This window comes from Ambystoma mexicanum, chromosome 11 (genome assembly GCF_040938575.1).
Source record: "Ambystoma mexicanum isolate Mex_15411 chromosome 11, UKY_AmexF1_1, whole genome shotgun sequence".
Classification (NCBI taxonomy): domain Eukaryota; kingdom Metazoa; phylum Chordata; class Amphibia; order Caudata; family Ambystomatidae; genus Ambystoma; species Ambystoma mexicanum.
In genome coordinates, this window is record NC_090934.1 from 1,454,372,006 (window position 1) to 1,454,387,932 (window position 15,927).

The following is a 15,927-nucleotide window of genomic DNA, read 5'->3' on the forward strand; positions in this document are numbered from 1 at the left end:
GCGGAGTCGAAGATGACCCCAAGGTTCTTAGCCTCACAGGTGGGAGCAGGAAGAGGGCCAACGGAGGCCAGCCAGAGAGTGACAGGAAAGGAGGGTGTGGGTGTGCCGATGAGGAGAATCTCTGTCTTACTGGCATTAAGGCAGAGATTGTTTGCGGCACACCACTACTGGATAGCAGAAAGTCAGCGATGAGAGAAGGAGAAGAGGTGGCAGAGGGGAGCCTGAAAACGAGCTGAGTGTCATCCGCAAAGCACTGAAAGTTGGAGTAGAGAGCGGAAATGCGGTAGGCGAGAGGTGCAAGGTATTAGTTGAACAGCCAGGGAGAGAGATTAGACACCTGGGGAACACCACAGGTAGTGAGTGAGACAGAGGAAAGGAAGAACCCAGGTTGGACCTGGGAGGGCCGATCAGAGAGGAATGAGGTCAGCTAGGCCAGGGCCTGATGGGTGATACCCAGGTCATCACAGAGATGATTGAGCAGGATAGCATGGTTGACTGTGTCAAAGGCAGAAAAGAGATCGAGTGAGATGAGAACACACAGAGTGTTAAGAGTCAAGGTTGGTGAGCAGATCTTCACAGATGTTTAGGAGAGCAGTTTGCATGCTTCTGGCAGCTCTGAAGCCAAACTGATGGTCATGGAGACAACCAACAGATTCAATGTGAAATTAAGCTGGGAGATGGCCAGCCTTTCCAGGAGTTTGCCAAGGAAAGGAGTGATGGAGATCGGGCGATAGTTAGCCGAGCTGGACGGGTCGACTGATGGGTTTCTTGAGAAGAGGGTGCACAAGAGAGGGCTTCAGTGGGGAAGGGAAGGCTCCAGTGGCCAAGGAGTCGTTGCAGAAGTCAGCCAGCGCAGGAGCGAGGGTGCAATATGGTCCTTAATGGTTTTGGAAGAACAGGGAAGAACCTGTTTTGACGAGACTTTCATAGATCAGACCTGTCTAGAAAGCTCACCAAGGGAGAAAAGAGGAAAGGAAGAAAAAGAGGGAGGAGAGGTGGCCACAGGGGGGACAGAAGTAGAGGAAAGAGCCAAGAGAGGAGGAGAGGAGGAGAGGACGAGAGGGTGGACAGGATGTCCTGGGTGTTTTAGAGATGAAATGAGAAGCCAGGGCCGTGCAGAGGGCCTGGGAGGGGACAGGAGAGCTAGAGACTGCAGGAGCGTTGGCCAGCTCCTTGCAGATTTTAAATAGTTTGGCCGAGTTGTTAGATGCTGCAGAGACGCAGGCTTGGATGTGGGCTCTTTCTTAGTGCGGACAGAGAGCCCACATTGCCCTTGGAGCAGGTGGCAGGCCAGTTTGTCAGAGGAATCACAGGAAGCTAGCCATTTCCTCTCAGCCACCCTGCACTTGCGTTTAAGGGTGATGAGGTCAGGTACATACCAGGAGTTGCACTTGGCTTTGGGCTTCAAGCAGATCCTCATGACAGGGTCAAGAACATCAAGAGTATCAGAGATAGAAGAGTGGAGCATGGAAAGGGCTGTGTGAGTGTGTGAGTCAGCCAGAGGACGAGGAGAGGGAGAGAAAGTGGTGGTGAAAGCCTCAACTGACACACGTTTCATGGGTCGGATGACAGAGAAGGTAGGTGGCAGTGCTGGAGTTGGCTTGACCTGAGGAATAGAGGGGGAGAGATGGGAGGAAAGGAGAAAGTGATCACTCCAGGAGAGAGGAGTGGTGAGGGGGATAGGTAGGGGGAGGTCTGAGGAGATTAGAACATCCAGAGTGTGCCCTGCAGAGTGAGGCGGGCCAGAGAGGAGAATAGAAAGAGAGAGTCGCAGAGGTCGCGAAAGAGTCCAGAGGAGGGACAGGAAGCATCCAGGTGGATGTTGAAGTCTCGAAGCAGGAGGAGTTGAGTGGTCAAGGCCAGGAGGGAGGAGGAGATCTAACCAGGTGGCCGATAGATAATATCCATGGTAAGAGAGTGGGCAGGAGAGAGAGAGCGCCTGCAGACAAGGCATTCGAAAGACGAGTAGGCCTGCATAGGAATGGCAGAGGTAGGAATCCACTCTGGGAAAATCAAGGCTACACCCCCTTCCGGAACGGTTGCATCTGGGCATGGGGAGGATCTTGTAGCCATCTGGGAGGAGAGTGTCAAAGCTTGTGACAGAGCTGGCCGGGCTGCGGGTACTGCGGGGGTTTCCCCGCAACACCCCGCTAACTATACTATACATTAAAGTGAGCAGGTGTTGCGGGGGACACTCCTGCAGCTGACCCGAAAAGAAAAAAAAAGGACCCTGCAGCGGCGGTTTCCGATCACACAAGTGAAAGGGAACTGGCGTTGCAGGGACCAGCAAGACTGAAGGAAAAGTAAGTAGGGGGGTCTCGGTGTGGGTTGTCAGAGGGTGTTTAGGGTTTCTTTAGTTTGGGGTTGTTTTACCTTGAATGACCGAATGGAAAATGTACGAACAATTTTGCATTATGTACATTTCTCATTCGGTCATTTCTGTCACGGTTATTTCTGCCACGGGAAAACAACCCCAATTCGAGTGCTATTCCTCAACAGCCTGTATTTTAAGTGTTTTCTTTAGAGGGGTGGGTTTTTGCTAGTATTTTAGTTGATTGCATGTTATGGTTTGATTAAAAGTCTATTTTTCTTTTAAGAAGCTTGATTTTGCATTCTTTTATTTTGGGGCCATTGTGCTTAAGTTGTTTGGATTGCTGCTGCCATCAGCTCCCATCCCTCCTGAAGAGTGCAGCCCGCGCTCTGCCAGTGCTTCCAATAAGGGGAAAGGAGGTATGCCAGCTGAGCTGTGTCAGTTCCACATTTACAATTGGGGTCACTGCTGGGTCGATGGCAACGAAGAGCGGAGTAGGCGGTTCAGCCACTACTAATGTCTGTATCCATGCAGACTGGCAGCCAGTTCGCCAACGACCGTTTGGACATGGATTGGAAGTAGGTTCTTCAGAGACCTCCATTACTTTGGAATAGAATATGGGGGACACTGAATTTCTCCAGGCAGAAGTGCAATCTCGCTGAGGGAAAGACACAGAAAACTAACGATCACCACATATACATTAGTTTAGTTTGTTTATTTGTAAAGTGATACTGAACCCTCGGGTAACTGGTTGCTAATTCTTTAAGTACAGCAGTAGTTACTGATTGTTGCACATACATTCATTGAAGGCCAGAGGCGTTGCTGGGGGCAGAGGGGGCTATAGCCCCTGGTCTTTTGGTTGTTCTTTTGGTTGTAGCCCCAGATAGAAGCTCAGGGGCTACAGCCTAAGGGATAGCTAGCCCTGAGTCCCAATAGCCCCAACATTAGCGTAGCCCCGGATCTCTTCCAGATCGAGCAATACCCCTGTTGAAGGCCACGTGCAAGGCGAGGTCAAGAGTTTTTTAGCCAATCATAAGTAAACACCTCTGAAAGGGGGAACAAGGAGAGGAAACAAAGGACTACGAGCCCAGAGGAATCTACCTGCCAGTAAGTCGAATAATAATATCCCGGAGTAGAGTTAGAGGCAGGGTGGGGGGAGAGGCGAAATAACTTCTTCACATAGAGGCTTGGGGCTTTCTTTGAGATTTTGTAGGTGCATACACGTAATTTTAGTGGGGGGGGGGCGGGGGTGTGTTGTGGCCTAAATAGATGACAGGACGCTGTAGGGTTTCTAACAGTCTTTATTGACTGACAACAGGGAGAGAGGCTCTAAGGCGGCCTGGTGGCGCGGGGCGCTTACTCACAGTTCACTGCGATCAAGTCCTGTGCTTCCCCAGTTGATTCACTGTGGAAAGGTTGTGCTCACCGGTGGCATGCTGTAAACTCCTAGGGCCCCCATGAAGCCTCCAGTGGCTGTGGTGTTACGCCCTAGAAGCTGTGGTGTGAGTTCTGTCACTCACTTCTCCTCGTCATGTAAATCAGGAGCAGCGCTCCTCTGTGACCGCTTCAGCTGGCCGGGCGCCAACTCTGAAGCGGGAACGTTTTCCCGTGGAGCGTGGGCTCGCGAGATCCCATCTCACGCGATCTCGCGAGAACACGCTCCGCGATCACGTGATGTCCCCACACACCTCCTTTGCTGGGAAAAAGAATGGGTGCTCACTCCATGATGAAGTCCGCATATTTCCTGGGTTTCCTTCTCTCTCTCTGGGGCCTGCCAGGATCAGGGTATGGAGCGGGATCGATGAAGTGTCCTTGGGAGGGTACTGGTGATTCAGGTTCTCTTTGTCCAGCTCTTTGCTGTGATTCCCTGGGTGTTGTTGGGGGGATGGAGCTTGCGAAGTCGTTGTGATGGTGCGGCTCTATGGTGTCTCCGCTTGGGAGGTGATGGTTCTTGTGTGACTCTTGGCAGACTTGATCGCCTCAAGTGTCTCCTTGCGAGTGTACGGTGTCTTCTTTCCTGCGGTACATGGCTACCCTCTCTAGATTCCATCTCCTGCCATCGCTGGTGCAGATGTGGTTTGTCCCTCTCTCCATGGCTTCTATGGGACTGCTGTATCTGGAACCAGTGGAGGTGTCCTTGTGGGGAAGTCATATCTTCACCAGATCCCCTTTGTTGACTTGTGTGTGTCGAGCGGCTCGGCGCAAATCCGCCTGTGCTTTCATTGCTTCTTTGTTGCGCTGCATGCGGCACGTTACGTCATCCATGTCAACGTCTTCGTCGGCCCTCACTTGCTGGAGCCATGGTGGTACCAGTGAGGATGCTGCCCTTCTCCCCCTCAGCAGATGGAAAGGTGAAACACCTGTGACGGCGTTGGGGGTGAGACGGTGGGCCGCTACGGCTTCTTTGACCGTCTTGTATGGGTCTAGGCCCGAGGCGTGAGCCAGTTGTAGCGCCCCCTTGATGAAGCGGTTGGCCCGCTCGACTAGGCCATTTGCCTGTGGGTGATATAGACTTGCTTTTCGCTGTTTGATGTTGTTGAGCTAGAGAAATGTTTCCATTTCTCTGGAGACTAGCTGGACTCCATTGTCTGTGACGAGTTCTTCGGGCAGGCCATCCCGCTGGAATATGGCGGTGAGTGTTTCAACGATTGTTCCTGTGGTGAAGTCTGGGGTGAAGTCAGCTTCCACCCATTTGGAAAAATAGTTGACCAAGACTATCCCGTACCTGTGTTCTGGGGGCATGTTGTCCAGTGGCCCTATGAAATCCAGCCCCAGTTTTCGCCACACCCCTTTGGGGACTTCGGTGGGCAGCATGGGGGCTTGCCTCATGGCTAGGCGCTTGTCGCTATTTGAGCATTTGTGGCACCTATCGACCATCTGCCGAACGTCCTGGTCCATACCTGGCCACCAGTATGCGTTGCGTATCCTTCGTCTGGTCATGTTGCACCCTAAATGGCCCGAGTGCGCTCTGCACAGTATGACTTTGCGGATTCCGCTGGGTGGGATGATTTCATCACCTCTGAGAATGAGACCGTTCATGGCGGTGATTTCCTCGTTCACCTTCCAGTAGGGACGAAGGCCTTCGGGGATCACTCTCTCGTTGGGCCATCCATTTCGAACCCAGGTGCTTACGTGCCTTAGGGCGTAGTCCTGCTCGAACTCTTCCTGCCAGTGGCGCTCACTCATTTCCATGTACTCGACGTTCCTCAAGTCGCCAATGGACGCAACGAAACATTCGTCTTCCAGGAATGTGGTGCCGGGGGCGCTTTGGTTAAGGAGCCTGGACATGCAGTCCGCTTGTGCGTTTTTCCAGCCCGCAATGTGTTGTATCTCCTAGGTATACTCTTGGAGCTTTGCGGCGATCCTGGCCAGTCTGGGGGTGGCCGTCTTGGTGCCGCCCGGGCTCAGCATGTGAATTAGGGGTTTGTGATCGGTGATCAACTTGAATCTTGTCCCCCATACGTATGATCTGAAATAGTCGACGGCCCAGGCGCATGCCAACATCTCTTTCTCTACCGTAGAGTAATTCTTCTCGGATGAGGATAATGCCTTGGATGCAAATGCCACAATGTTCTCAGTGTCGCCCTTCTTCTGGGTCAAGGTGGCCCCTAGGCCGTATGCGCTGGCGTCAGTGGTGATCTAGGTGTCCCATTCAGGGTTGTATGGTTTAAGACACGGCGCGTGTAGAATCCTTTTCTTGATTTCGCCGAAGGCCTCATCTTGTTCTGGGCCCCAAGAGTACGCTGCCCCCTTCTTCAGAAGCTCCCTCATGGGAGACGTGGTCTCAGAGAACCTGGGGACGAATTTGGCATAGTACTCGGCTAGGCCTAAGAATGAGCGTAGTTCCTCTTTGGACATCGGCGCCGGCGCTTCTGTAATGGCCTCCATGAGGTTCTTCTTGGGGCTTACCCCATCACTCGAGATGCAGTACCCAAGATATTCTACCTTGTTCACCCCGAAGACGCACTTTTCATGGTGTAGGTGAATGCCTTCCTCCTGAAGTCTGCTCAGGACCGACTTGAGTGCCTTGTCATGGGTCTCGTTGTCCTTGGCGTATACCAGAATGTCGTCTTGGAAGAATGAGACATTGGTGAGGCCTTTCAGTAGGGAGTTCATCATCCTCTGGAATGCAGATGCTGCGGACGATAGCCCGAAAGGCATGCGGGTGTATTGGAAGGTGCCAAAAGGAGTGATGAACGCCGTCAGGGGGCGGGAGGACTTGTGTAGAGGAATCTGGTGATAGGCATCACGCATGTCCAGCTTTGAGAAAATGGCCGCCTCCTTCATCATGAGGACAATCTCATTGATGCTGGGGAGTGGGAAGCTATCCGTGATCACCTCCAAGTTCAGGCTTCTCAGGTCGATGCAGATCCTGAGGTCGTTGCTGGACTTTTTCTTTACTAGTACTACCGGACTCAGCCACTCTGAAGATTCTACGGTTTCAATGGTTCCTTCTTCGACCATCTTCCTCAGGTGGGCGTCCAAAGCTGGTCTTGCGGTGGCAGTTACTGCCCTTACTTTGTGCTTGACTGGGGTGGCGTTGGGTTTCAGCCGAATTTTGTGGACAAAGTTTTTCACTTTTCCCGGTTTCTCGGAGAACAGGTTTGGAAAGATCTCCTTGTAGTTTTGCGCTGTTCCTGACGAGATCATGAGCACCTGTTCCGGAGTGCTGGGATCTAGTTTCATACTTACATACCTTTAAAATCGATCCGGGCCTTGATGTAGCCCAACAGGTCAACCGTTGCCCCTCCAAACACGGTCGGTTTTTGCCTGGTTGATCTAATCTCCACTTTTTCTTGTCCCATCATCTCCTTGTACGTGTTGATGGGCAGAATGGTGAGGTCGGATCCCGAATCAGCCATGACGCGCGTTTCCATTCCGTCCACTTTAATGGTGCAGTGGGGCTTTTCTCTTCTGGCCTGGGGGGCATTGACCATGACAACCATGGGTCTGTCCTGCAGTTCATCATCATCAGTTGAGGTGCATTCACCGTCAACACGGGAAACAGTTTTCTCCCGCCACATGCATGCCGGAGCCACGTGGCCAATGCGTCCGCACTTGGAGCACTCCTTATTCCTGGGGGGACAGTCGCAGTCGTTCGCCATGTGCTTGGGGCTGGCGCATGCTTGTCTCTGCGACCTCTCCATTGTAGCGCCGCCATTTCGGGCACAGGCAGGTGACTTCCCGCCTCCTTGCGTCTGCTGGAGGTTTCTTCCTCCGCCCTGGCAATCTGGGTGGCTTTATCGAGGGTGACCTCCTTTTCTTGGATGAGTTTGTCCTGTACTTTCCTAGAGTTGGTGTGGACAACGAGCATGTCGCAGATGACCTGTTTTGCATTGTCTCCAAAGGGGCGAAGAGAAGCGAGTTCCCTCATCCTGGTGATGTAGTCATCCACGGGTTCGCTCCCTTCCTGTTTGCGAGTGTAGAATCTCAGCCTGTGCAGTACAATGTTCTCCTTATTGGTGAACCTCTTCATGATGCGACGAGTCGCTTCTTTGTAAACATCGTCGTCTTCAATGTCATCGTCGGCCGCAGGTATTTCTTTAAGGCCGGCAAAGATGCGCTGACCTTCAACCCCTAGCGCATTTAGCAGCATCGTCCTCTTCCTGATGGGGGCATATCGCGTGCCGCCCACTGCTTCCAAGTAGGTGGAAAAAAGGGGTTCCCATTGCATCCAAGGAATTGCCGGTGTCCCTGGCAAGGGGTGAAACGCAGGGGGTGGTGTGGCGCCTTGCATGGTGGGTCCGTGGGACTTCTGGTATCCTCGTCGCCAGTTATGTTGTGCCTAAATAGATGACAGGACGCTGTAGGGTTTCTAACAGTCTTTATTGACTGACAACAGGGAGAGAGGCTCTAAGGCGGCTTGGTGGCGCGGGGCGCTTACTCACAGTTCACTGCGATCAAGTCCTGTGCTTCCCCAGTTGATTCACTGTGGAAAGGTTGTGTTCACCGGTGGCACACTGTAAACTCCTAGGGCCCCCATGAAGCCTCCAGTGGCTGTGGTGTTACGCCTTAGAAGCTGTGGTGTGAGTTCTGTCACTCACTTCTCCTCGTCATGTAAATCAGGAGCAGTGCTCCTCTGTGACCGCTTCAGCTGGCCGGGTGCCAACTCTGAAGCGGGAACGTTTTCCCGCGGAGCATGGGCTCGCGAGATCCCGTCTCGCGAGATCTCGCGAGAACACGCTCCCACGATCACGTGATTTCCCCACAGGGTGTTTGTCCCCCCCAACTTTCATGGCACACGGGTTTGTCCCCATTCATTTGAATGGGGCACCTTTTCTTCAGAGGTCATGTCCCCCCCAACATTTTCAGCAAAGTTTCTCCATTGTGTAGGTGGCATCTCTGGGTAGTTTCCTCTCCTGGACTATAACTGCAGGACATTCCTAATCAAATGAGCAGGGCGCTTAAGTAAGCCATGACATAACACCAAACACAATGAGAATTAATGGGAATCCAAATGAAAAGGAACATGATTGCGACTGGGTCTTGAAGGAAGGACATTGCATGGCAGTAGAGTGGCACCTGGGGGACCAAAGGGCAGGGCCCCTCGCCTTCTGCCCACCTCCACGTGGCTGCTGCTGCTGAAAGAGAACACATATTCAGAATTGGAGGACTCTTAGCACACGCATGCAGCCGCCCGTCCATGCAAGTCCATGCACTGCCCCCACCTGCCCTTGGCGCATGCGCTCAGCAGCAGGAAGGACATACTTGAAAGTCTAACCGTGATGCTGCGGCTGGTCACTGCGCCCAGGGCGCTCTGTCGCACGCAGGAGTAGCTGCCCTCGCCGCTCGCGCTGGGGTCGCCCTGCACGGGGTCCTGGGGTGCATGGGCGATGGACAAGGACCCGTTTGGCAGCGCCTGCAGGTGCGCCTCCTCCGGCAGCCACTGCCCATCCTTCCTCCAGGTGAAGTTGGCCGGCTGATCCACAGGGCCCAAGTGGCACTCCAGTAGGGTGGCGACCCCCGGCTCCAGGGCCACCTGCGTGGGGCCCGCACTGCAGCCGACGCCGACAGGCTCTGAAGACCCTTAAACAGAAAACAAACACGTGCTTGTGAGACAGGCTGGTCCATGCAAAGGCAAAGGCAAAAGCACAGCAGGACAACAAAGCAAAAACAACAATGTGCTAAAGCGCCTTGCTCCCCATAAGTGGCGCTACCTTTAGAGCACACATACGCGAAGAACACCAAGGGACAGCGTGTGAGTGAGGGCCTAAAAAATCACCAAATAGGAGAGGGACTTTGAACACAGAAGGGCGCACAGTGACTTAAGGAGAGAAATCCAGGTGCACAGAAGGTGCACAAACAGAATGACAGACATAAGAAAGGCGGGGAAGGGGACCTTGACCACTGTGCACATCATTTAATGAGTCCTCATGCCAGTACTAAGTCCAGGGGAACCCGCATCTCAAAAAGGATGGAGTTATAATGGACAGTGCAGACATGGGCAGCCAAAAAAGGAGCATTGTTTATGGCGCACACACTGTAAGAGACACCAGCCCCCACCTCACCACCGCCACGTGGGCCAGCACTGTCCTCAATGCTACCCCTCTGGCACATGATACTTCCTGACACTTTTTCTGGCCAGCGTTCGCTTACTTCTTTTTCAAAACTACAGTTCCCACAATACACCTGGGTGCAACCAAGAAAACCTGGACCAGAACCAAACTAACAGAAAACCTGAAAAACTGCAACTAATACAACTGTGAACCAGCGCTACAACCAGTCCGCGTCCAGTACCCCCAAAAAAGCAAATAACTGACAAATGAGCTTTCAGACCCAGAGCATGCCACAAAAACAGCAGGGAAGCATCAGAGACTGTTAGAAAAGCTGTGCCGGAAAGGGGCAGAGGTTAGAGATTGTTTGTAAGCGTTTCAAGTGTGGAGCCCTGAGGGAAAGGGGGGGGGGCACAGATTAGCCCACAAGAGCCAGATGAGCGCTGGAACCATTGAAAGTGGCGGGGGGAAGAAAGCACACAGTATGAAAGGGAACAGAGTGCATGACAAGAGTGAGGACTGCAGGAGTGAGGTCAGGAGGTGTGGAGGTGGACCCAGAGCCCAAGCAAAGGATGGACAGAGGATCGGAGGGAGTGCTGTAGAGCTGGTGGCAGAATTGGAGCAGAATGTAGGTGAGGTATTTGCAAGAGAGTTGTACCAGTTGTGTGCGGTGTATTATGAGGAGGAGGTAAGAGGGGGGCTGTGTAAAAGGTGAGTGAGAAAGAAAGATGAAGTGGGAGATAGAAGTAGGAAAATGAGTGTAGTAGGTAGAGTGAGGGAGAGTGGGAGCTGGGAGAGAATAAGGACTGTAGAGAGGAGTGTAGGAGAGGGGCGCGTGAAGAAGGGTGCAGTAGGAAAGTGTGGGGAGGGGAATAGTAGGTGTAGTAGGAGAGTGAGCAGAGCCCCATATCCTTGAGTAGGGTGTGAATGGTGGGGTGGCAGACATGGAGATGAAAGGAGCGACATTGAGATGAAAGGGGCATAGTAAGAGGTGAGGAGAGTGATCCGCTGAAACGGGGAGGAGTAGAAGAAAGGTGAGAGAGAGGGCGAGAGAGAAAGAGAGGGAGAAAGAGAGAGAGAGAGAGAGAAGAAGACAGGATGAGAAAGCAGACTCTGAAGACCGGGAGAGAGTAGGAAGGGAAAGGAGAGTGGTTCACTGAAAGGTGAGGAGTAGAAGAAAGGTGAGAGAGAAAGAGAGCTAGAGAGAGGGGGGAGAGAGAGAAAGCAAGAGAGAGTCACAGAGAGAGAGAGAGCGAGAGAGAGGGAGAGGGGGAGAGAGAGAAAGCAAGAGAGGGAGTTACACAGAGAGAGAGAGGGGGGGAGAGGAAGCAAGAGAGTTACAGAGAGAGAGAGAGAGAGAGAGAGAGAGAGAGAGAGAGAGAGAAAGAAAGAGTGAAGATAGGATGAGAAAGCAGAGTCTGAACACAGGGAGGGAGTAGGGAGGAGAGGCGGCGGTGGGAGGAGGAAAGGGAGGGAGAAGACCAGGGAAGGGGAGCAACTGGGGAAGAGCCTGCATAGAGCGGGTATCTGTTTTGGCATCATTAGCCCTCAAGACCTCAGAAAGACCTTTGCAGGGATGGGATACCCCTAGGAAGCCCAAGTGGCAGTAAGACAGATAAGACTGCTGCCTTTAGGCCCGCGCTACACTCCGATTCTTAGATAGTAGGGGTCACTGATCGCTGGCCCAACTCACCTGGGCTCTAAGAAGGCCTGTGCTAGGGGGGGCGAAACACCACAGGAGACAAAAGAGGGTCCCCAATGAAGTACTGCCCCTCCCCCAGCCCGGTGTGTTACATTGAACAAATCTGCACACCGAAAAGTTGCTCAGATCGTCCAGTCTGCACATCTTAGGATGTTTAAAAATAACAACCTTTGAACTTTCTAGGAAAGGAAGTGAATTATTAGAGACATCTTTGACAAATGTGGACAATACCCAAATAAAGCAACTTAGCCCGTCTTCGCCGCTCTCCTGCCCATCACTAGCGATTACCCTGGTGGTTGCATTGGGCTTTGGAGACGTACCCATGATTCTGGCCTTCCGCAGCCCATGAGTGTGTGTCTGGCGGCTAACACTGAGATCAGAATGATCATCTCACACAAAATAGATTGTCTCCAAACTTGGATTCTTTGGATGGCTGTTTGATGCCTGTAGGTATAGAATGACCACATATGTATCCCCGGAATAGACCCACCCTTGAGGATCAAGGTTACCTTCAACTGTTGCAATTCTAAAAGGGCGAAAACCTTTTGCAAGTGGAGCCGTCCACACTTGAGAAGTGGGGCGGTTTCTGTTGGGCATGTGAGGGTTAATTACCGTTGAAGTGATGGGAAAAGGAGGGGCTCATGTGCTGTGTTAAAAGTAACAGCATTAGGAAACAGTGATTGGATACTTTCACAAGATGATGGTCATTTCATTTAATTTAAAGTATTTGTAAACATTCCAACAGGTTTTAAGCTACAGGGGTTAACAGTCCTCTACTGTCCTGAATGGTGGGAAGAGCACCTTTGTTGAGTTTATTTTGCTTTTTTGTTTGTTGGTGCTCTCTCCCTTAACTTCTGCAGGTGTAGTGGTGCGGGAAAGGTTAGGAGAGGGTGGGTGGAGCCAGCGTCCGGGATTCGCTCTTGCGATTCTCTGGAGAAGCGAGGGGCGGGGGCTGCCATTCTTTTCCATAGCTGCGCATCGTATTTCGCTGGATGGCCGAATGTACCACCCAAATGTTATACAGTGGGCCGGACTGTCTGTGGGGCAGGCAGTGCGCGAATTGGATTAAAAAAACATGAAACATGGGTTTTATGGATTCCGGAATGTTGGCCAAGGTGACAGCAGCTTAAGCCTGCAGCTCCTGGCCTCCTCCCTGAAGCTATTTTATTACTGATTATGAATTAAAAAAAGATTCAAGAGCCAGAAAACCCAACCTCTAAAAAACAGAAACAACTATTAGAGATGGATGAAGATAACCCCAGCAGTCAAGACATTTATAAACTCCTGAGACAGGTGGCACCGGACATGATCAAAGTTAAAACCACCTTGGCTGAACTGAACTCGAAGGTTTCCCATCTGGATGGTAGAATGGAGGAATTGGAGAAGAAACCAATTACTGTGAGCTCAGAGATGGCAGGTAGCTATAGGGCGTACAACATTTTGAAGACGGACCTCCAATGTGAGAAGGACCAGCGTATGGCGATGGACCTGAAGCTGCGGGAAAGAAATGTTAGATTGATTGGAATTGAAGAGAATCCTGATCCCAAAAATTAAAATCTGATATCGTTGATATTAAGTGTATTTAAAGACTGCTATGGTATAGCTTCCTTCAAAGAGGATGAGTTTGATCATGTTTACCGAATTGGCAAACTGCCAGGCTCTAAGCCAAGACATATCCTGGTGTCCTTTGTCCTGGCAAGAAAGAAGGAATGCTTATTACATGCAGCAAGGAATAAAGGATCTGTCTTCTACAAGGGGAAATCATTATATGTTTACCCAGACTACCCTAAAGAGTTCATGGCAACCAGGAGAAACTTCAAAGGTGTGAAAGATCTTGCCAAAACCCTGCAGGTAAAGGCTTTTTTAAACAGATATAATTCCTTGACTGTGATGTTGCCGGATGGGGAAAAAGTCACGTTGGACCCAAAGGAGGCATATTTGTGACTTGAGACTCTCAAGGACTCACGTGCTACAATTGCGGATTCATTCCAACATATGTTTATATTTATATTATTATATGGATTATTTATTGGTTACTTTCATCAAGATGGCGCTGGCAACGTACAGCAGTTAAACGTTTTTGTTTTCATTCTGATGTTTACCTTTGAAAATGCGCGGCTCTGGCTCGAGAATGCACAGAGACATGAAGGCATCCTAGAGTAAGGGACCCATGCCCCGATATGGTCAGCTGATCACTTCACCCAGCGAACATTACGCTGCGTCGTCACGTGTGTTATTGGTTCTGTCTCTGTGATGGATGATCGGCACTGTACGTGATGATTGCGGATGGACCCTTACATTCCTGTTCAAGCTCAATGATTGCACCTGACCCGTATGATGTGAGTAGACACGCTTGCTTACTTGCCTTCTCTCCTTCTCCCGCTGCCTTCTTCCTTCCTTCATGTCGCCGTGGTGGATGGTCTGCAGGTTCCTATCAACTCAACCGTGTTGCGTATGCTTTTTAACTTCGGAATTCAAACTGATAGAACACAAAGTTTTTAGGATACGCAATACTCTGTATCCAGTCAGCATGCTTGGGACAGGATTACCATCACCTTATTGGTTGAAGGGTGTTCGAGTATGCTTTTTAAAACTAGTGACTGCTCGCAATACTGGAAATTAAAATGTTGTATTGAAAGGGTACTGAACAACAGCAAAACAGAGTCAAATGCACATTCCTCACGCTTTCAGGATGGTTTATTTTTTTTCTTTATTTGAATTCTGATGTTTAAGACATTTTCTCACATGCAAGGCGGGATCTAAATGTATTCACAAGCGGTATTTATATTTGTGTAATCTTCAACACATTGAACTTCTTCTATGAGGATTTTTTTACGTGTTTTTGGTATTTAATGTTTGCATTTTCTCAGACTGTCGCACTGCTATGACAACTCTGTGACCACGGAATTTTGGGAAAATTGGTATGCTTGTCTTTGCAAAGTACTAGACAATGATAACACCCACCTCTTTGCTTGTGCAGGTGTCCGCACTCTCTATTATGCGGACAGTTTTTTGATGTTTGGGGGTATTTTTTGCTTTATGCATTTTTTGTATTCATGTGGATTCCAAAGGTACTCGTATTAATTGGCCGTGGCAGTTGGATACGGGTGCTCTTTCTGTATCCTTATATGGCGATGTACAATTTACATGTGGAGCCCTACCGCCTGTCTACCTACAATTTTCCAACTGTGTGTGTTTGACCCCGATATTGTTAATGATTGGCTAAACGTGTGATGGAATATGTGGGTCTCTCAACAGGAGGGGGAACTCTTACCTTGACAATATCTGCGACACAGGGCGTGCCAGTAATACTATCCCTAGTGTGACGTCCACTGTACCCAAGATCCCTCACGCGTCTAGGATCCTCAGATTGTATTTTTTCTGACATGAGGTAGCATGAGGAGTAGCGTGAGTACAGATAATCCAAGCAGATAGACAGAAAGGTAAGACTACAAGCAATCATGCGCCTTCTCTCAGAGGGGAGGAAGGGTGGGTCGCATGTGAATCTAAGCAGATACAAGCATCAGAAATACGATTACGGTGAGTAATGTATCCCTTCTGAGGCTTGTGGAATCTGCTTAGATCACATGCTGTGCATAGATTAGCGAGCAGTACCTGAAGAAGGAGGTGGGATGTGAGAAGGGTCATGAGCAAATAAGGTTCTTAGAACCGCTTGTCCCACTTGTGTATCTGCCTTGGAATGGGTGTCAAAGCAGTTATGCTGAGTAAAAGTGTGAATAGAGCTCCAAGTAGCTGGTTTGCAAATGGTGTCAAGGGGTACATTTGCAATGAAAGCCAGAGTGGCCCCAATGCCTCTAGTAGAGTGGGCTCTTGGCGTGAAAGGCAGAGTTCTTTCAGAGAGTGAGTAACACAGCTGGATACAGTTAATAATCCACTTCGAGATGGCACCTTTAGAGACGCGATGACCCTCTCTTCCTGTAGCTACGGAGACAAACAGTTGATCTGTTTTTCTTAGCGGTCTGGTTTTATTTACATAGTAGAGGACCGCCCTACGCACATCTAGGGTGTGTAGTTTCACCTCAGCCGAGCTTTGCGGGTCCTGGAAGAAAGCCGTAAGCTCGATGGACTGGTTTACATGGAATTTTGATATAAATTTAGGTGAGAACCTAGGGTGTGTGCGTAAAACCAGTTTTTCTTTATGGACAGTAAAGAAGGGATCATGCACTGACAGAGCCTGAATTTCACTGACCCTTCTTATAGAAGCAATAGCTACTAAGAAGGCCGTTTTATAAGTCAGGTGTTTGAGACTGCTTTTATGCATGGGTTCGAAAGGGGGGCCCATGAGCTTGGCTAGCACCACATTAAGGTCCCACCCTGGTGGTGGGTTTGAAATAGGAGGGTGAAGTCTCTTTACTCCTTCCATGAAGGCTTTAACTACTGGTACTTTCCACCACAAAGCC

The 15,927-nt window shown here is 50.5% G+C and overlaps 1 protein-coding gene across 2 annotated transcripts in view; it reads right to left on the bottom strand.

The window, feature by feature from the left end:
* The window catches only part of IGDCC4 (immunoglobulin superfamily DCC subclass member 4), a 677,662-nt gene that overhangs the window by 478,125 nt on the left and 183,610 nt on the right, over positions 1 to 15,927 (bottom strand). The window contains exon 2 of one of the 2 annotated variants that reach the window (XM_069625112.1): positions 9,033 to 9,337. In XM_069625112.1, coding sequence (XP_069481213.1) covers positions 9,033 to 9,337 — 305 coding nt within the window. Of the gene's footprint in view, positions 1 to 9,019; positions 9,338 to 15,927 lie in introns of both variants that reach the window. The other variant, XM_069625111.1, reaches the window with a different exon arrangement.